General features: G+C 45.2%; 1 protein-coding gene across 2 annotated transcripts; it reads right to left on the reverse strand.

Moving 5' to 3' along the window:
• Nucleotides 1–1,554: 1,554 nt before the first annotated feature.
• LOC310697962 (START domain-containing protein 10-like) lies at nt 1,555–19,550 on the reverse strand. 2 transcript variants are annotated; one of them, XM_083484551.1, is made up of 7 exons: nt 19,355–19,550; nt 19,074–19,234; nt 10,345–10,492; nt 7,580–7,683; nt 6,595–6,712; nt 4,877–4,929; nt 1,555–2,337 (listed from the first exon to the last, which is right to left on the reverse strand). In XM_083484551.1, the coding sequence occupies exons 2-7, from the start codon at nt 19,227–19,229 to the stop codon at nt 2,119–2,121; spliced, it is 798 nt and encodes a 265-aa protein (XP_083340677.1). In that variant the 5' UTR covers nt 19,230–19,234; nt 19,355–19,550; the 3' UTR covers nt 1,555–2,118. The 2 variants fall into 2 exon arrangements, 1 of the variants encoding a protein (XP_083340677.1); XR_014521268.1 differs by lacking the exons at nt 6,595–6,712; nt 7,580–7,683; nt 10,345–10,492; nt 19,074–19,234; nt 19,355–19,550 and adding an exon at nt 5,264–5,361 and having other exon boundaries at nt 2,250–2,337.
• Between the last annotated feature and the right edge of the window lie 1,999 nt (nt 19,551–21,549).

Below are 21,549 nucleotides of genomic sequence, written 5' to 3' on the forward strand. Positions count from 1 at the left end.
TCTTTTTGTTTTGTTTTTGTGACTGTGTGGAGCCCAGTTCAGCTACTAATTGATTGTGTGACTGCAGTACATTGTTTATTGCTTTCATTTTATGGATCAATATTCTCGTTAGATAGTAAAATTCATATTACATTGCTGTCTTAGGGGATGTTTTTAAAAGTCTAGAACTGATTACGGTCATCCATTTTGCATTACTTTCTATGGGAAAGTGAACCTTGATTTTGGAATGCTTTGGTTTTGCAACAGACTTCTGGAACGGATTAAGTTTGAGAACCAAGGTACCACTGTACCCAATTCTTTCTTTCTTTTTTAAAAAAAAATTATTAAAGATTTCTTGGTTTACAAAAGTATGTGCAATGTCTCTTTTTTCAAGTTACATTTTCTACAGATCAGTTTCACTTGTTGAGACATTAGTGTTACATTAGGAAGAAAGGGGGGAAGAGGTGGAGGGGGCATGGTGAGTGGGGGTTAGGTCGGGTGGCAATACTTGTTTTGTGTCAGCGTCGCTTGTGTGGGTTCTATCCTAACCAAACTAAGCCTCCCGGTGTATATTTTGTTTCAGGAGGCGGCCTTCTCTGTGGTGACACCCTGCCTCTCAATCCCCCCCCCCCCAAATCAAGTCCACTTTCTACAAAGCCGCTGAAGAACACATCTTTTTGCCAGGCCCCATTTACTTTCTTCTTCTTCTTCTTCTTCTTCTTCTTCTTCTTCTTCTTCTTCTTCTTCTTCTTCTTCTTCTTCCTCCTCCTCCTCCTCCTCCTCCTCCTCCTCCTCCTCTTCTTCTTCTTCTTCTTCTTCTTCTTCTTCTTCTTCTTCTTCTTCTGGAACTCTGCTTTTCATCTGGCTGTGCTATTGTGTTTTATTGAACGTGCTTCCCTTCAGTGATTTCATCTGGCTGTTTAAAATATTACATTGTTTTGAAATCTTGTTTTTCTTACTATTAAAATATGAACTCTATTTTTGTATGCTGCTTGCCTCCAAATCATCGCTAGGCGGTGTACAAAAATAGCATTTGGCCTGTGATTACCATCTCCTGAATCTTGCAAGCTGCTCCGTGAATCTCTCTGTGTTGAAGGGGGAGGAGGGCACACACACTATATGTTAAATCAGGAGCCTGGACTCTTAGCCCGTCTTGCAAAGTGTAATACACAAAAAACCATTTAACAGATTCAGTCACTTTTGGCTAAATAAAGTCTGTTAAGTGGCTTGGCTAACCTTGCTTTCCTAAATTACCCCTCAATCAGGTTGCTTCTCACTCTTTCCTCTGAAAAGCACATATTCAAATCAGTGTGCATGGAAGCAAGTATGTTGGCACATGCATTATTGACTAATTGCCCTTTTGAATGTGCATCTCACTGAGCGCAAAAACAATGTTAAGCAGGCATCTGCGTGGGGGGGCATAGTTCAATCTGTTCTCTCCCCCACCCTGAAACACCAGCGGTTCTATCAGGACAGGACTTTGGGACAGGTGTCCAGGGCACACCCACACCCACACCCCACAAAAGACTGAAGCTGGCTTCCCACATTTTGAAATAATACACATGTACCACCAAATTGCATTTTATTATTTGCAGTTGTTTATTAGGGGGGAAGAAGTTGTTTTATCATTGCATTTCACACAGTAAGACAAATTTATGTAAGTCACCTAGAGAAGTTTCATAGGCAACAAATAAATCTGATGAAATAAAACAACAGCTCCCCATAAAACCATTAAATATAGAATCTCAAAATTATCTATCATTTTCCTGAAGCTCATCCAAGAATTGGCACAGCCAGTCATCAATTATTACATTATTCTCTTGATCTAAAATAAGCACAATATGCAGCATTTCCCTGGTTCAAAAGGTCTTCTAAAAACAAACCACTGATTAAATACTGCAGCTCCACTGTTAAAAGCCTTCTCCCATCCTTGGGCAGAACAGCTAAAAACACGAGGAGGTGGTCTTGACAGAGAGTTGCCCCTCCAACCACAAGTTTGCAACAGGTGCTTGAGAGAGAATAACCCCCAAAAGCTGGCTACTACATGAAATAAACTGGAATAATTTATGATTTCTCAGAAAGGCACAGTGGCGGACTAGAGAATGTCCTCAAACTGCGAAAAAGCACAAAGTGATGTAGTCAGTCGGACCCGCTGGCTTCTCCCTGCTGATCCTTGACTTCTTTAACGCTGCTCTCATCGAAGTGCTCCAGGGAGGCGGCATGCTGAATAGCCAACTCAGACACCAACATGGTGGGGAGCTGGCACTGCTCGGGGTGCAGCCAAGGCTTCACATCCACGTTGTGCTCCTGCTTCCAGGCAGGGTATTCCATGCAAGCTTTATGCAGCTTCCTCATCACCTGATCCCACAAGCCGGGGTGGTGGGGGGGGGTGGAGAGAAGAGAGAAGGTCAAAACACACCCACATTGGACTTCTCTGTGTGATGAGCACAACAGCAAGAACCTGGAACTGTACCACCCACCCAAAGTGCTCTGGACAGGAAGGTTCATGAACCAAGTTGGACAACTAAAAGGTACCATGTGAGATCACCTGCCTCAAATCCCTACTCAGGACTTAAAGAGGCATCCATCCACAACACAGCACAGGAATTAGAGCAATGCTCCCCCAAACTTGGGTCTCTAGCTGCTGTTGGGACTAAAATTACCATCCTCCCTGACCACTGGTCATGCTAGCTAGGGATGATGGGAACTGTAGTCCAAAAACAGCTGGAGACCCAAGTTTGGGAAACCCTTCCCCTAAAAATAAAGCAAGGTTCCAGTCCTTCCTGGTTCTGAACTAATGGAATATTTAAATAAGGATGTAGAAAGCCATCTTCTACATAATCACATTGCTGGTCCATCTAAGCGCAGTATTGTAGACAATGACTGGAAGTGGCTCTCCAGCGCTTTGGGCAGGCATCTTTCTACCTGGAGACACCTGGAACTGAACCTCTGAACTTTGACATGCAAATCATGTGCTCTTCTACAAATTGATGGTCTGAATGCCATTCCAGTTTGCAATGTGTGCAACCCCTGGGCTTCTGGGGTAGTTTTGCCTCCAGTCAGGTACCTGGGCAACACTGGAGAGGCAGGCTACCCTATAGCCAGGGAAATGGGCCCAGCTGCTGTCCAGGTATGCTACACCCTTCTTACAGCAACCTTTGGCAGCACCCAAACTGTGTCACCTACAAAGTACAAAACAAAACAATATTTATTTATTTAATTTCTATGCTGCCCTATACCCGAAGGTGTGTGTAAACTGGTGATGGGCAATAAATAAAAAATCTAGTATCTTGAGAAACTCAATTTCCATCTGTTCCCATCCTCCCGCCTTCTGCCAAAAAAGGAAAAGAAAGAAAGACTGTAGCCTTTTGAGTCTGCAAGAGCAAGAATTTGAAGGGTATGGGAAATGCCTCAGAAGCAAATGCAAGAGGGTTTTTTCCAGCAGTGTTCTACACAGCTCCTATCTGGTTGGCATCCTTACAACAGGAGCAGCTAACATAGTGGCTTGCAGAAGTTGTTGGGCTCCAAGCCCTATCATCTCCACCCAACATGGCCAATGGTCAGGGATAATGGGAGCTGTAGTCCAGAACATCTGTAGGCCACCGTGTTGGCTAAGCCTGCCTAACATAACCTTATAAAGCAGGGGTGGTAAACCCCAGGCCTGGGGGGCCAGGCACAGTCCCTCCCCTCCAAGCCCTTGGGACTCTCCTCAGACCCTTCACCAGCCCTGATCTGTACCCTCCTTGGATGTTTTTGCGTGGCTACTACTACTACTAATTTATTATCTGTACCTCGCCCATCTGAATGAGTTGCCACACTAGGTGGCTTCCAACATAGAACTTCATAAAACATTACACATTAAAAAGCTTCCCTATACAGTGCTGCCTTCAGATGTCTTCTAAACGTTGTCTATTTGCTCATCTCCTTGACATCTGATGGGAGGGCGTTCCACAGGGTGGGCACCACTACTGAGAAGGCCCTCTGCCTGTGTTTTTGAACTTTGGTAACGTCTCTTGCTTGCCTGGATGGAGAATGCAGTGGGAGTTTATGTAAACTAGCCTGCTATACAAAGCTAAAATCTGCATTCACTGCTCCACCCCCTTTGGCCTCTGAACCTGCCCACCATGGGCACCTGGTCCCCAGGCTGAAAAAAGGTCCTCCACTTCTACTACAAAAGTGGGGCCAAATCACTATTCCTATATGGCAGTTGAAGGGCTATGGCAGAAAAACAGGGGCTTGCTTAAGACCACCTAGTGGGTTCATCAGGGTAGAGGAAACATTCAGACTGAGGACTTTCTGATTCACAGAAGAAGAAGAAGAAGAAGAAGAAGAAGAAGAAGAAGAAGAAGAGGAGGAGGAGGAGGAGTTTGGATTTGATATCCTACCTTTCACTCCCTTTAAGGAGTCTCAAAGCGGCTAACATTCTCCTTTCCCTTCCTCCCCCACAACAAACACTCTGTGAGGTGAGTGGGGCTGAGAGACTTCAAAGAAGTATGACTGGCCCAAGGTCACCCAACAGCTGCATGTGGAGGAGCAGGGACGCGAACCTAGTTACCAGATTATGAGTCCACTGCTCTTAACCACTACACAGCCTCTTAGCCCGCTGTGCTCCATAACCAACAACGCAGGGGGAATCCCCCTCTCTGGGCAGAGAAAAAGGGCTTTCTGCAAATCCGTCTCACTTAGTATTACACTAGCTCAACTGATGCTCCTCACAAGAGGAACCAGATCACTAGAGGCCCAAGATAGCTCAGATGGGAGAGCATGAGACTCTTAATTTCAGGGTGGTGGGTTCGAGCCCCATGGTTGGGCCAAAGATTCCTGCATTGCAGGGGGTTGGACTAGATGACCCTTGTGGTCCCTTCCAACTCTTCAGCTATGAATCTGCCTCACTCACCTGTGGTCCCAGGAATTGAACAGCTTTGGTCACAATCCACTTGGGCAGAAATCCTAGTTTGGAAAGTGGGGAGAGGCAGGAAAGATGGGGGGGAATTAATCTTGGTCACATACACAGCATACATTTAAAGCACATGCCCCCCGACAAAAAAAAAAAAAAAGAATCATGGGAACTGTAGTTTTCTCCTCAGAGAGGTTACAGTTCCCTTAACAATGGTTCCCAGGATTATTTGATAGATGAGCGGGTGCATGATTGCTACTGACAATGGACTGCGGCAAACAAATCTCCCATAATGCAGATGTTGGAAGCTGATTTGCAGTAGATGAAAAATCATCTAGCCTGTCTAGTGTTTGCAATTCATTTTTAAACGGTTAACAGGTAACTCACATTTTATGTGAGGGTTCGGTTCTGGGGGTCCATGTGTATATGCAAAAAAATACTAAAGCCAGTAACCCCAGAAGCGCCAATTTGGAGAGCTGTTTACCTATCTCTGGGAAGCAGCAGCTAAGGCTCTGGCAGGGTGGGTCCTAGAGTCCTCCCTCCTGCTTCTAAAAGCCTAGTAAGCACTTGCAGAGCTTTGGGAAGGAGGAAGGATGGCTTTAGGACCATGCCAGGACCCTCACGCCTCCTTCCCAAATCCAGCCATCTCCCTTATTCAGCTTTGGAAAGGTGTCACAAGGGCTCTGGGATGCCAGAGCCCCTGCGCCACCTTCTGAAAACTGAGTAAGGCTGCAATTACAGCATTGCATTGTGGGGGGAATAAATGCAGAATGGGTTTCCTCCGCTCTCCATTTGTTTATTTATTCGCGCACCCACACAAAGCTGAATTCAGGTAAGTAAAATAAGTGTAGGATAGAATCATAGAATCACAAACCTGGAAGATGCGAGTTAACTGTATCTCCTACACAGAGCCTTTATTCTTTTTTAATCTACTTGCTTTTTCTCACTTAACACTTTGGCCACAACTGAGAAATCTGGTTGCTCACTGTGACTAGAGAATATTCCTTCTCTTCTTCTTTTTATTCAAATTCAGCTTTAAAGAGTTATATGCCTTGTGAAGCATACATGCTTTTCATGAAGCAGGTTTGATCACAAAGCAAGATACAGTACTTCCTTTGATCCTAAAACAGCATTTCTATCCTAGTAAAGGTAAAAGGTAAAATAGTACTCAAATTAATCAACAACTTTCCCACAAGGATCTTATTACTCACCTGATGACTGCAGCACAACTTACTATGGCAAAGGTATTAGAAGATTCAAAATGTATATTTTGCTCTATTTTTTATTTTATTTTTTGAAATAGTTTTTATTTGATTTTACAAGTATGTTATATTATAACAATGCTACCATTCACATCCACATTTACAGATTCCTCTGAATCTCTAGACTTCCCACCTCCCCTCCATGGGTCCTTTTATTAAACCTTCTCCTGCTAATGTTTCCATCTGCTTACAGTGGTCTCCAAGATAGATTATAAAATTTTCCCATCCTTTATTGAAGTTTTGGTCTTCTTGGTTCCTGAGCTTTCCGGAACTAAGCCTCCAGAACTAGGCGGCTTAGTTTGGTCAGAATTGAGTATTCCCTTCCAGAGTCAACATGAAATACATTACTTCTGACAAAGGAGTCACCATAGTTGCTAGAGGGCCTTGAACATTTGTGTCCTAGGCTTTTTAGACTCTTCTAAAATAGTCTAAATAGTCTATAGAATGCTGACTCACCTTTAGGGTCAAGCAGTGCCAGGTAAGTCAGCTTGCAACTGTCGTGTCCAGTTGGTTGCACCAGGTATCCAGCCAAACGCGAGGCAGCCCGCACTGTGTCCTTGCGTGGAGGGTAATTCTGCACAGTAAAAAGCCAGGCAATCAGCTGATGGACCAATTCCTGGTATAGAGGCCTCCCCTTCCCCTCCTTCCTGAGACTGAGTTCCCCTCAGGTAACTAAGGGGTAGTCAACAATCAGTTTAAGTGTGCCAGCCAAAGCCCATGGAAACTGCATTGTAATACAGCAAAATACAGAAGTAGCAATAATATACATCAACACATCAATAACAGAAGGTAGGCTTCAAAGGACTGGACTCTAAATCCCAAGAGGCTGCCAACTTTACCACCAACAGGTCAGTCGTGTGAAGGGTCTCAGCTCCATCATCCAGAGAACTAAGTGTTGTAATAAAGCAGAAGGCCACAGGTATAATCTCACCAGGGTGAGCCTGGGAGAAAGCCCTGTCTGAAACCCCAAAGAGCTGCTGCTAGTAGTCATTGAGCTAAATGGAGCTAATGGTCTGACTCAGGGCTCAGCCACACTTCCACTGCTTTCCCCTGGGGAAAACTCCTGGTTTAGCACTGAATCAGAACAAATAGCAACTGGGTTTTCCACAAGATTGATGCCTGCTCCGATTCACCACAAAAGAGTGGGTTTTCCCGGGGAACGGGGCAGAGCAAACAGAAAACCACTCAGACCTGTGCCTAAAAAGCATGGGACAAGTGGAATAAAAAATCACTTTCTAGGCAAGGGACAAATGTGGAAGTGCGAACAAGCCCTTAGTATATGACAGTATATTCAGCCGTTGTGGGTCTCATGGCGTACTTATCAAGCAGGTGGATGAAGCTCCATTTCCCTAATGAAATGCTATGGTGGGTCTCTGAGAGGAGACCCACCCCCCAATCCATTACCCCCCTGAATCCCATAGTTTCCCCCCTGCTCACTTACCGGATGTTTAACAGAGAAGTTCATGATAATATAATCCTTATCCAGGACTTTCCATGATCTCAGAATCACCACATCTCTGTTCCTCAAGGGCTTTGGGCACTTCCCTAATCCAAGGGAGATGGTAGGGAGTAGAGAAAGAAAGGCAGCTCAACATTGCATCTACAACATGCTGATCACATTCAATTGCTAATGATTTCATCTAAATTTGTACTCATTCCTATATATTCCATTTTCCATATTCATTGTATATCATTCATAAATCTATTTCATAAGATTTCCATTTTAAATTTCTATTAAGCTTTGAATAGCAGTAAGGCGAGTGATTTGTTGCCGTTGCAATTACAAGTCCCAGGCACCTTAGCTTTTTAATTAGAATGGCGGGGGGTGGGGTGGGGGAACACCCGTGTCGCATAAACAAAAGTGAGAGCTTAACTTGCTTTGGCAAAGCAACACAGGGAATGTGTCAAAGGTCCAAGCAGGTTGTCTCAAGTAAAAGAGGCCTTGCACACAGATCCTATTCCCCTCATCCAAGCACAGAGCCCCCTGGAGGAAAAAGTACACCACCTATGCATGAAAGGAAGGTATCAGAAGCAGGCAACATTTGCAGAAATAGAAAAGTGGGAGGGCAGGAGGAAGAGGGAAGAGGAGAAGGACAAGCAAGCCAAATGCCTTTTGAGGACTGAGCATACTGTACTGACTGTTGAGAGTCTGCTGGAGGGAGAGGGGAAATGGAACAGGGTATCCTGAAATGGCTGGCTGGAAACCTTAACAGGAATTCTTTATGCTACAACTATGTGTTAACAGGTCCAGCTTATAATGGTGACCCAGGGAGAGATGCAAGGCAAATGCATCTCACACACCCCTATATGTTGTGGACTATACAGCTCTATGAGCCAGAACCTTCCTTTCCACCAAGTTGTGTTGTTTTTTTTAGCAGTGTCCATTGCTACTCCCCAAGGCTATTTAACCTCCAGAAAGAAGGCAGCCAGGCAGCTAAAAATCAGGCATCATCGAGGGAAGGCATTCTCTCTCTTACACAAAACAGAATACCCATTTCAAACGCTGAGCAACTCTCAAGCCAGGGGCCTGCCTTAACACTGCCAGAATGTTTCTGATCAATCCATCTAATACAGCTCTCTTCCACCACCTTGAGTCCACAGATATTGTTGTCTCATCAGCCTATCAAGTTAGGCTGCCTGGCAATGGTGAGGGTGGTAGTACTAACGAGCTAAAAGACTGAATCATGGATGGAGAACCTCAGGAGTCCCCAAAGGCCACACACCCATTCTGAATCAGCACTCTGGCTTTGCATCCTTCTGTGACTTCTTTTCTGTCCCTGAACCAAGATAGTGATTATTGCTTACCTGGATGGGATGAGGATAGAAAGGGAAGTGTGTGTGTATGAAGAAACTAGCTTACCTTGTGAATTTTGCCTTTGCATTTATTTTGCCTCTGGCCTCAGCCACCACTAGCATTCAGCCCTGGGCAGGCTCTCCAGGAGGGGAATGAGTCCCTTGGGTGGAAAACGGTTTCGCAGCCCTGGACAAAGCTGTATAGTCCTCTCCATAACACTCTCATTACAACAACCTAGAGCAGCTCAGCAGATATAGTTTTGCTGCTGGCTAAGGACCACACGGGATGTGGTTATTATCATGTAGCATGGTGTTCCATAGATGGTTTTTTTTAGAGAGAACACCACCAAATCAACAACAGGTGGAAGGTAGCTGGATCACGACCACATAACATAGTTGAGGTGGATCTTTAAGCAGTGGAGGCTGGTCCATGAGGCTGAATGAGGTACTGCCCCAGAGAAGGAAGGCACCCCACACCCCAGACTACTAATCCTCCCAGTGTCTTGAAATTTCATCACACATTGCTTACATACCTGCAAGATTACCTTTGCAAACCTCATAACTAGAGGGTTAATCCGTTGCAGCGGAAACAACAAAGAGAGGCTTGTGGCACCTTAATTACAGGGATAATTCACAAAGTAGGGTTGATTCGATGCCAGGATGTTTTTATAAACACTACTTTCGCAACGGTCAGTTCCATTATTTTACATACACCTAAGCGTCAGTATTATCATCCTGTTTCTATTTCTCTCTGAACTCCTCTGCTAATATTTCTCAGGCTGACATTCCACAATTCCTGATCCACATAAGTCCAAGCCATCAGAAATGTGCCACAAGATTTTGGCTGCTGAAGAGGTAGGAACAGGGATGGGGGACTTGTGCCTGCCCAGATGTCCCACCAGCCTCTGACAGCATGGCGAGTGATGGAGGAGGGTGGGTGTTTGTGGTCCTTGGAGCCAGGAACTTTAAAGCTTAGGAACCCACCAGCATTTTTTTCTGAGTTTGGTACCAAATCTTCATTGTGTTTGCCAGGTACCCCCACAACTCAGTGGTGGGAAACATCAGGCCCAGATGCCAACAGTGGCCCTTTAGGCCCCTCTAACAGACCCCCAGGATTCTCCCTGGGACACACTCCTCACCCTTGTCACTTCAACACCCCCTTGAGTGTGTTTGCATGGCTGGAATGCAAAGCCTCTTCCTTGGCTGGACGGAGAAGAGGGAAGTGCAAATGTGAAGGAAGTAGCCTATTGTGCAAAGGGGAAATTTACATTTGCTCTTCCACTCCATTTTGCCCCTGGCCTTGACCCTCATGGGCACATGACCTCTGGAAGATTGCCCAGATGGTAATGTGGGCCACACCTGCACTAGTTTGTGTGGTTTGGTGGTGGTATTGGGGTGCCCACCCTTACTTACATTCATAGTAGCTAATATCAGCATTGTCTGTGAGACGAGCGATCTGATGCGTCTCAACAAGGTTTATGTCCCACATGCTGCGGTACTCGGTGTCATGTAGGACATCATAGGCTGTCTCTGCAGAGACCCCTGCCATGTCAATCATGCCCTGCAGGTGGAAGGAAGAACAGTGTCAAAACACAGAGTAGTGAACAACCTCAGACCATGGTGTAAAATGAAACAATCTTGCCGAGTGTCTGCTTTGGATGCGAAAGGTCACAGGTTCAATCCCTGGCCTCTCCAGGTAAGGCTGGGAATGCCTCCCATCTGAAGCCCTGGAGCAGTGGCGTAGCGTGGGTTGTCAGCACCCGGGGCAAGGCAAGTAATTTGCGCCCCCTAACCCGTGGATTTGCGCCCCCTAACCCATGGATTTGCGCCCCCTAACCCTAACCCCCAGATGTTGCGCCCGGTGCGGCCGGCCCCCCCTGCACCCCCCACGCTACACCACTGCCCTGGACAGATGCTGCCATTCAGTGTAGACCATACTGAGCTTGATAGACCAACTTAGTCAGTGTTTGAATGGAATATCAACCAGGGAACTTTGCATACACCACCTTGAACCCTGTCAAGGAAGAAAGAAGGGAAATCATGCCTATATAAATAAAACCTGTTGTAGTGTTTACATGACCACTGGACCAAGGAACGAACCTTGGTTTCAGGAGGTAGAAGCTTCTCAACCTCACCTAGTCAATGAAGTCCACTTTACTGCTTTGAATAGTTTGTCCAGCAATTTAGGGAGGCTGTGAAAGCTGGTGAACCCTGGGTGCAAAATGTTACCCAAATTGTGGTTTGTAGGCTTCACTCAGGTGGTCCACACTCTTTGGGATGTCTGTGAAGTACAGCAGATGCAGCAGCTGTGAACAGCAGCTTCTCTGTCATTCTCATAACTAGGTAGGCTGAACTGGCTGGGATGGACCAGAAGCACACCCACCTTTCACTTGAAGAAGCTGGGCTGAAAATAGTTCCTTCACCCCTGCTCTAAGTAGGCAGGCCAACATCAGAACCTCCAGACATTCAACCACATGAAGCAGATCAGATCCAGTGCTTAATACCCAAAGCCTATCCTAAGTCATCTTCCACCCCCTTTCACAAGGTGCATTTGGTGGGGCACAAGAGCTACAGTAGGTTTAGACAGGGCACTCATCGAATGTCTTTTTCACCTGCCAAAAGAGGCTCAGCAGGCCTCCTGCATCTAGTTCCAGGGAGGTGGCAAAAAACCTTTGTCAGTCAGTTGATCTCTATCATCACAATTACAGATCTGCCACTAAATTGCAATCAAGCAAATACAAATTTCACAGTGTGCAAGAGATTATTTGGGATGAGCATCATGGCAAAGAACTAGGATATGTGTACGTGATGTTGCACATTCACAAACCCACTGGAATGAATTGTCAAGAGCTAGTGTGGCTGGTAAGAAGCTTTATGCATCTGGCTCCCAATAAGATATGCTGATGTGCGCGCACACACACACACACACCACTTTTGTCTTCTGCTACACCTGAACGAACTCACTACTATACAAATGTATGAGGTAGGCAACTATTTAAAATAAAAATACTGAATATTAAAATAGACAACTATTTTAACTGCAAAAAGATCCAAGGACTTTCTCTGTGTAAAGCACACTCTTTACAACTGAGCTATGGTCCTTTGCACTAATAGAACAATACATGCTCATTAACACATCAGATAATCATGCAATGAGCAAATACTACCAGAGGTGGGGGACAGGGGAGAGGGCAGGAATCACCTAGTCATCCACCCCCCACTCTTCATGCTAAAATTAAATTAAATTAAAGTGCCTAGTTTGGTGAAGAGTTGTTACCAGACCGGCTCTATCACTAGGGCATTGGTGGCAAACCTTTTAGAGACCAAGTGCCCAAACTGCAACCCAAAACCTACTTATTTATTGCAAAGGGCCAATCATAATAATGATTGCCTGCTTGCGCGCATACAAATAAATATACTGTATTTTTCCAGTATTGGACTGCCCACACTATACAAGGCACTTCCGCCGCTGACTATCTACTGCTTGTGGCATCAACCAAACCCAGCATAGGGGGTGGAGCCTCACGGCCGCATACCAGCATGTTGGCGCCTGTGCAACTCCCCCCAATGCTGATGCGGTCACCGCGCACTTGAGGAGCATTTCACGCACACACTGGGGGGCAGCAGCTGCACACTTTGCCAACACACAGCAACAGCACTGATGGGCCGAAGGCGCATGTGCCAACAGAGAGGGCTCTGAGTGCCCACTCTGGCAGAAGTGCCATAGGTTCACCACCACTGCACTAGGGAGAGTAGGTGGTTGCTTCTGGCCACTGATCTGGCTTTGTCATGAAAAGGCAGCAAACTGTTGATTATTTTGGATGCTCTTCCCTCACCACTAGAAGGTCAATGGCCAATCAGGCATCACCCCCAAAGAGGAAGTGCATTTGCTAAAGTGGACATCAATTTGCATAATATTTGCATAAGTTCATGTATATGTATTAAGAAGAATCTCCTGGATCAGGCCAAAGGTACATGTAGCACACCATCTTGGTCCCACAGTGGCTAACCAGATGCCTCAATGCAATGCCCAAGAGCAATTTGTGGAGCCTACCTCACAGGGTGGTTGTGTGGATTTTTTTTTAAAAAAAGTCATGTATACATGCACCCACTGGACCCATTTATCTTCTGCCCACGTCTGGTCCAATGGGTGCATGTATACATGACTAACTTTTTTTAAAAATCCACACAGCAACCCTGTGAGGTATTCTCCACAAATTGTTGAAAGAGCCACCAAGCTCAAGCAGACAGAGAAGAACAAACCTGTGGTCACCAAAAGGGTATTTTAGGGGTGTGTGGAGAGATTTTAACCAGATCTGCCTGGTCTTCATCTGACATTTTAACTCGGGCAGGCAAGGGATTGGGAAGCAGATATCTTTTACACACTATGGTCCATACTAATTTCCAACAACCTTCTAGGGGCTACATGCCAGAAGCAAATTGGGGCAGCTTTCCTTTGCACAGTGAAAGTCAGAAGTTTTTACACCCATTTAATGTGCAAGCAAGAGGCATTATTGCCGATCAATGACAGGTTCCAGTCAGGAAACAAAAGACAGATGTAGAGGGTATGGCCTGGAAAAGGTCTGGGGGCCATATACAGAGGTATTGAGGGCCACATTTAACCCCGTTTCCCTACCCCGCCCCCTTCTAGCTGGCTCTTGGAAAAAGTGTGAGAAGCCAACTCTTTCCTATTTCCCATCCTTCAAATGCATTAAACCAGAGCCCAGCACTAGTCTAGCATGGGTGCTTTGTAAAGCACGGAGTCATTCTCCAACTTCTTTATTGGCTAGCAAATTAACAACCAAACGGAACGTGGGGAGTGATTGCTACATTCTCCACCAATTATTTGATAAGCTCTTTGGTCTGACATCCCATGTAAGGGAGGTTTCCTGTTGTTGTCACCCAATAAAAATGAGAAAGAGACAAACAATGACATCATGGAAGTGGGCAGCCTTCCCCCCCTTTTTTTTTCTTTTGGGCTCCATGGTCATCCTGCCATTTCTGAGTTACATTTGTCCATTCTACTTAGCCTACCTTCCCCAGTGCACACCACACAATGTTCACCACAGGCATGAAAATTGTCCTATGATCACTGTAGCTGCCCGCCTGAACACAACAGGCCCTGAAGGAATGCACTTTCAACTGTGAGGCAGTATGGTGTAGTGATTAGAGTGTCAGACTATGACATGAGAGACCAGGGTTCAAATCCTCACTCAGCCATGACGCTCACTGGGTGATCATGGCCCAACCATTGTCTCTCAGCCTAACCTACCTCACAGGGTTGTTGTGAGGGTGAAATGAGGAGCAGGAGAACCATATACACCACCTTGAGATCTTCAGACGATAAACACAATAAATATATAAACACAATAAATAAATACATTTGAAAAATGCACAAGCTCAACAGGACTGGAATCTGACACTAGTGCTCAAAAAAGCTCAGGGCATTTGCTGTGAGTGGGATGAAGTTCAGCAGATATTCTATAATACACTCTCTCTTCTGGTCTTCTAAAAATCGAGAGGAGGACTTCTGTTGAAGTGTTCTCTAACTGTGAAAGGAGCCAGTTGTCTACACCTCTCAGCCTAACTACTCCACAGAGCTGTTTGTGAGGCTGGAAGAAGAAGGGGGAGCAGACATCCTTTAAAAAGCAGGGATGGGAAACTGTGGCCCTCCAGATATTGTTGGACCAGAACTTCCACCAACCCAGGCCACGCTGGATGGGAGTCCAACAACACCTGGAGGGTTACAGACTCCCCACCTCTGCTTTAAAAGGGCAGCAGGGTTAAAATGCAACAACCAAAAGTTCCATATCACAATTCCAGCAGGCCAATTGTTGCAAGGGAGCACACACTCAGCCAGGGGCGCCAGCTCCAGGGGGGCAAGCCGTTTTGGGGCCTCACTATGTTTTGGGGGAGTGGGCTGGTGAGGGCCACTGTCCAAAAAGTGCAAAGGCTCCTTCTCCTCCTCTGAGTGCGGAGTCACCCTCGTAAGATGGCACCTCTGCACTCAGCTAAACTCATTTTACTGCTGCTTCATGAGTCCAGGGCTGATCCTCCAGTGTCCTAGATACAAGACATTAAGTGATCTTCAGTACACACCCTTGGGACAATCTCCCCCCAAAAAACATGAAAACAGCCTGCAGGATCAGGCCAATAGGCCAGCATCCTGTTCTCACAGTGATCCAATGGATTCCTATGGGAAGCACATAAGCAGGCCATGCATGAATCACTGGCTTGGGTCCTACCCTCCAGGGCAGCAGAAAGCAAACCAGCTTAATCTTCTATATAACAGCCCTTCAAATATTTGATGCTATTACATCACTTCTCCAGGCTAAGCATACCCAAGTCTTACTTTCTCCTCTATGGACTTGGGTCTCCAAGCCACACTTGGTTTTGCTCTTCATACGAACATTTCAAAGTTTACAATTGAATTACTGCAGATCCAAGAGATGGGCTGTACATGGCCTCTCTGGGATCTGAGTAAGGGCCCAATCCAGCCTGGAACTGATCTGGGGGCCATGCAAAGTCAAGTGGAGATGGGGAAGAAGTACCACACCTCCCCCCCCCACACTGTATGCTTAGTCAGGGTTTTAAACCATGTGTAAGCATCTGGCCAGGGAGGGAAGGCAAGGCAAGGCATGCAGGCCATAGCTGCCAACTTTTCCCTTTTCTTGCGAGGAATCCTATTCGGAATAAGGGAATTTCCCTTTTAAAAAGGGAAACATTGGCAGCTATGATGCAGGCTACTTGTGTGTGTCCTTCTCCCCCTCCTCCCCACTACCAAACCTCTTGTGACAACCCCAGATCAATCCAGGTGGACCCGATTCAGTTTGGTTTCCTACTGAATTTAGTGCACAGCCCTACATGGAAGGCAAAAGCTGAATTAAGCAGCACTTGTGAAAATTGCTATTCTCCTAGAAGAGCAAACAGTGGCGCATCAGCGCATCAGCTACTGGGCTGATGTATCTTTGACACTTGGGCAAGACGTCATGAAACATTGGCATTATTATTGTTTAGTCTCTGCCCGTTATTACATCTGTAAGAGAAGGCAGCTTTCGCAAGCTATGCTAAAGTTCATCGCATCCTGCAATTCACTTATCAGTTACGCAGGCAGCAGTTGGATTATACATCCTAACTGAAAAATAGTTCCAATCAAGCTTAGCCCCTACCAAGTTTTCTTCCATATTAAACAGCATTCCAGGCCCCTCATCTCCATCAATCCCAGATACCAGCCTTCATTTCACTCTTTGATTACCGTATTTTAACACCTTTTGGGTACACTCTCTCTGCCTGTGAGCAAAGCTGCATACAGGAAGGGTACATGATTTATTTCTTACCAAGGGAGTTCTGTTTCCCTGTTTTTATCCCTCCTCAATGCCTGCAAAAAAGGTAGTGTTTTGTCGAGCCTTTTTCAGATGTCAGTGATGTTGGCTGCTGCTAACTGTGCTGCTGAAGTTCTTTCCTGCTGGTGTTGGGGGTCGCATTGTGTATTTTTATGGGGTTTGTTACCTGGGCTCTTAAATATGTTGTACATTGCCCAGAGTGTTCTTTTTTAAATCTTTAACAAGAGAGTACCCAGTTTTAAAAATAATAATACGTATGTGGTTCTCCTCCCTGCCCCCATTTTAACACAACAAAATTCCTGTGATGCAACAGGTGAGCTTCATGGCCAGGTGGAGACTTGAACCAGTCCAACACTAACCCAAGACCGCATACCCCTGGCCTTCCAGATGTCGCTGGGCTCCAGCTTTCATCACCCCAGCCAACCAATGATCCAGGATGATGGAGTCCAGAACATCTGGAAGGTCACAAGTTTTCCATCCTTGTTGTTACCATGTACAGTGGTACCTCGGGTTAAGTACTTAATTCATTCTGGAGGTTTGTTCTTAACCTGAAACTGTTCTTAACCTGAAGCACCACTTTAGCTAATGGGGCTTCCTGCTGCTGCTGTGCTGCCGGAGCACGATTTCTGTTCTCATCCTGAAGCAAAGTTCTTAACCTGAAGCACTATTTCTGGGTAAGTGGAGTCTGGAACCTGAAGCGTATGTAACCTGAAGCATATGTAAGCCGAGGTACCACTGTATGCACACTGCAAGCCAGGTGACCTCAGGCCCTGGCCACACACTCTTCTTCCCCCCCTCACTGGCCACACTTCATATCCTGGGTGTTTCCTGCATGAATGGTATGTGCCTTGGAATTGAGATGATGGTGCCTCTTGGTTGTGTGAATGGAGAACAGAGAAAGCAATGTGAGCGTGTGTCTAGAAACTATTCTTCAGCACCATTGCTCTACCCACTTTTGCCTCTGCCTCTACCTGGAACTGGCATGTGGACCTCAAATGTTTCCTGGGTTGAAAAAGATTCCCCACTCTTAACCAGCTCTCAAATGGCGACACATCCTCAGAGCCAACTCCTGAACCCAAATAACTTCCAGGAACGTTGGGAAAAGCCTGTGGCATTCAACAAACAGCGCTGCAAAAGCTTATGTACATTTAAGCATTATATGACTTTAATCAAGACTCAGTCACTTTTCAGCCCTGCTGAATTAAGGACATGTTTTTATTAGTTTTTAAAGTAATGATTTATAGCCTGTTCCCCCTCCCCCTCCCAGCATGCATTTAAATGAAAGACGACACAGAAAAAGCTACAAGGAAAGTGCACACATATAGAACTACTGCCAATAATAAATAAAACAAGGAAAGCTTAATCAATATCAGGGGGTTAGGCTAGATGACCCTCATGGTCCCTTCCAACTCAATAAGTCTGTGATTCTGTGAAATGTGTCCACACCATTGCTGCAGGGAGAAATCACCAAAGGCCAAAGAAAGGAAGTTTCTCTTGTTGCAACCAGTAAAAACCTAAGAGTACTTAATCTTGACTGGATCAAGCTCTTCCCCACCTCCTGCTCTACTTGCTCCAAACCCAGACAATTTGTCCACTTAACTCAATGTTGTCCACACTGATGAGCAGTGAGTTGCCAGTTTCTAGAGATGCTGAGGATTGAACCTAAAACCAGTGCTTTTTTTCTGGGGGTACGCAGGGACATGAATACCCCCCAAACATTTTGTGAACCTAACTTTGGCCTCATTGAGGGGCATTATTTCAATACGAGAAGGAAAATAAGAGTACCCCTAAACATTTTATTAGGGGGGGGAAACACTGCCTAAAACCTTCTGCATGCCAAGCAAATTCTCTACCATTGAGCTGTGGCTCTTCCCTACTAGAATTTTGGTTGCTGGTCTACACCCAAATTATAACAGACTTACAGCAGAATTAAAATATATTTACCAACGAACCTGGAGCCTCAAGTGAGGCTGTGTAAACACCATACATTCAAACCACACTTCCCCCACCTTCAAAGTAATTCCGGGAACTGTAGTTTGTTAAGGGTGCTGGGAGCTGCGGCTTTGTGAAGGGTAAATTACAATACCTGGGATTCTAGAGTTTTCGTTTTGAGACGGGTGGAGTGTGCTTTAAATAAATTGTGGGAAGTAGTTTGTGCAAAAGGGCTCAAGTAGATACCACGCAAATTCTTTTTTTTTTTTTTTTTTGGTGGTGGTGCGGAGGAGCTCCGCAGGGAGAAATTTAACTATTTCCTCCCTGCTGCAGGTCAATCACACTTCTAAGGCTTTGGGCATTTCATATATAAATCAAGATTGCACCTCCGAAACTCCTTCTTCCCAATTCTTAAAAGGTGCAAGAACCCCGTATTAAAAAACTTCTCTCTCTCTCTCTCTCTCTCTCTCTCTCTCTCTCTCTCTCTCTCTCTCTGCACCGGGCCAGCACCTGCCGGTCAATGCGCACCTCTTTCCCGACGGTCCGCAGTCACGTATTTTAACATTCACATGTGGCGCAGAGATTGCACCTCCGAAACCCCTTCTTCCCAATTCTTAAAAGGTGCAAGAACCCCGTATTAAAAAACTTTTTTCTCTCTCTCTCTGCACCGGGCCAGCACCCGTCGGCCAATGCGCACCTCTTTCCCGACGGTCCGCAGTCACGTATTTTAACATTCACATGTGGCGCAGAGAGGTAGAAGAGGGGCAGGGGAGAGAGAGAAAAGAACTCCACTTCCGGGACCAGGAGCCTCCGTCCGCTCCCTGTCCCGAATCGTTCCTTCCATACCCAACTCCGTGTCCATCCTACCTTGAGGCGGTACACCGCCAGGTCCGCATGGGGAACCACCTGCTCCCAGACGGAGACCCCAGAGCGGTCGTACCAGCTCAGCCACCCGTCTTGCGACTCGCACTCCGCCACGAAATCCCGAAAGGCTGCATCGTCCGGGAGGGTCACGGGCTCCATCCTGCCTAAACAGAACGGGAAAAAAGAACAGGTGGCGGCAGTGGCGCGACAGGTAGGGGTCCCCCCATCCCCAGCTAAGCCAAGGTCCCTCCCGGCTCCCGGCTCCCCTCTCCCCCTCCACTCACCTGCGTTCACAATGGTCAAGCGTTACTACTGCGCCTCCGGCGAGTGCGTCCCGTCCAGAAGTCGTCGCAAGCAAAGTCACGGCAAGAAAGAGAAGAACCCGAGGAGTCGCGGGTATGTGAGCGCCTCTAAATTGCTTTTCGCGGGCGCTGATTGGCCGGGGCTGGTAACCGGTCCCCTTTCCCAACGCTGCTATTGGACGAAGGTTGCCGGCTTGCTCGGAGCGCTCCGTGTCCAGCTAGCGATTGGCGAAGTTGGGTCAGCTTGTTTAGACTACTTGTTTTATTTAACTTTTAATCGGCATCGTTTTATTGCACTTTTGCAGCCGAGGCCTTGGAGCGTCAGAAAAGCTGACTTGTCAAGAGAGGAAGAGGAGGGAGGGAGAAAATATGAATAAGGGGAAAGGGCAGCAGCGCAGCAGAAAGAAACCTAACACAAAACTCTTAAAAGTGCGATGAAGAGCTTTAAAATGGGGGTGGGGGTGGGAATCATCGTTTACATTATTCAAAAAACAAAACAAAAAAGACAGCACCCACCAACCCTCAATAAATTCGTTTCCTTCGTTATCATTATTCTATGCTTAGGATAATATTTTATTCTCTTGTTAATTACGCTGTTTTAAATGTGTATTTTATATTTGACTTCACTTAGTAGTTTCGGTTTTTTTGGAAATGTTTAAGATTTTTGTTGTTAACTTTGTGTTAAATATGTATTCTGTAGTTGACCTTCTTTGTAACGTTTTATTTCGAAATCTTTAAGCTAATACTTTAGTTTTCTATTAGTTACGTTTCTTTGACTGTATACTCTATATCTGACTTTCTTCAGAAATGTTTGATTCTGGACTGTTTTATTGATGTTTTAATATGCTGTATACTGCTTTGAAATTTTTCTTAAAAATATAAAGCGGTATAGAAATGAAATTAATAATAAATAAATAAATATTTGTTGAATTTGCCAGTAGCTTTACTTTGCTCTGGGCAATCCAAAGTGATTTACAACTCAACAAACAGGCGAAAAACCCCTAGATAGATGCATTAAAACCAAGAGGAAAGAGAAATACATTAAAAGCATGCATGCACACGCACACGCACACACGTCTGAAAGGCAACGGGTAGTTAAAGGCTAAAGGCCTGGTTATATTAGAAAGTTTTTGCCTGGGACCTAAATATATGCACGGAAGGCATCAGAAGTGTTTCCCTAGAGAGCATTCTGCAAGTAGAGCGGCCTGAGGTGATGATCACATGTCTGGGTTGGGTCACATGGGAAGAGGTAAAATTTTATCATTGTGTATTAGGTTTCTCCCATGTAAATTTTATCATCAAGATAACTCACCAGGTTCTCTTTAACCAATCAGTTATGCTGGGGGAGGGTCCTTCATTTTTCCATTTTCGTGCAATATACTGTTTTGCCACTGTTAGCAGTGTACTAATCAGCTGTATCAAAAGCAGAGTCGTTTTAGGATTTTTTGGAAGATTGTAGCCTGTACCTGTTTGTATGAGTACTTCTGTCCTCAAAGGTGTGTGGGTGTGTGGGTGTGTTTACAACTCCAGCAGATATGTACTAATCTATCTTAATTCTGCTATACCTCCAACAATGCATGTTTCAGCCAAAGATATCACTAATTTTGTGCAGAACTAAGTACCATTGGAAATTTGTCTTAAGATAATTCTCCTTCAGGCTCGCACTAATAAACTTTTCTCCAGTGTTTTTTAAATGCCCATGTCCATTCTGTTTCAAAGATTGTTGACCCAATATTTGCTAAGTCCTGTTCAAATGAAAGACAGGGAGATAATTTTGCATTTATCAAAAATATTAAATAGATATTTGTTATTACTTAAGTTTTATAATTTTGCTCAAAAGTCTTTAATGTGGTAACCTGATTATTTAGCTTTGAACTGTTATCCTATACGTCTCAGTTGGAAAAGAATTATAGTGGGCATACATGATTATTATTGCTGCCTGTTCATATGAAATAATTTGATGCTGGCACAAATCAGGTGCTATAGTTTAACAAATTGTTCAATTTTTTAAAAACCATACATTGTCAAAATTGGTTGTCTGCAAAACCATTTCCAAGGTCCCTGGAGAAAATGCTGGAAATACTATTTTTGAATAAAGACACCATAGAAATAGCATATTTTAACCCACCCAAGAAAGTTGTAGGGTCTGCCACTTTTTAGTATCTTCATCTTTTTGT

The sequence above is a fragment of the Podarcis liolepis genome (genome assembly GCF_965112155.1).
Source record: "Podarcis liolepis genome assembly, chromosome: Z".
Lineage (NCBI taxonomy): Eukaryota > Metazoa > Chordata > Lepidosauria > Squamata > Lacertidae > Podarcis > Podarcis liolepis.

Coding starts and splice junctions, on each gene's coding strand:
- LOC310697962 (XM_083484551.1), bottom strand. CDS start 19,229: ATGGAGCCCGTGACCCTCCCGGACGATGCAGCCTTTCGGGATTTCGTG. Junction 6,713..7,579: donor ACTTCTCTGTTAAACATCCG/GTAAGTGAGCAG, acceptor TTTACTGTGCAG/AATTACCCTCCACGCAAGGA. Junction 2,338..4,876: donor TTCAATTCCTGGGACCACAG/GTGAGTGAGGCA, acceptor TTGTGGGATCAG/GTGATGAGGAAGCTGCATAA.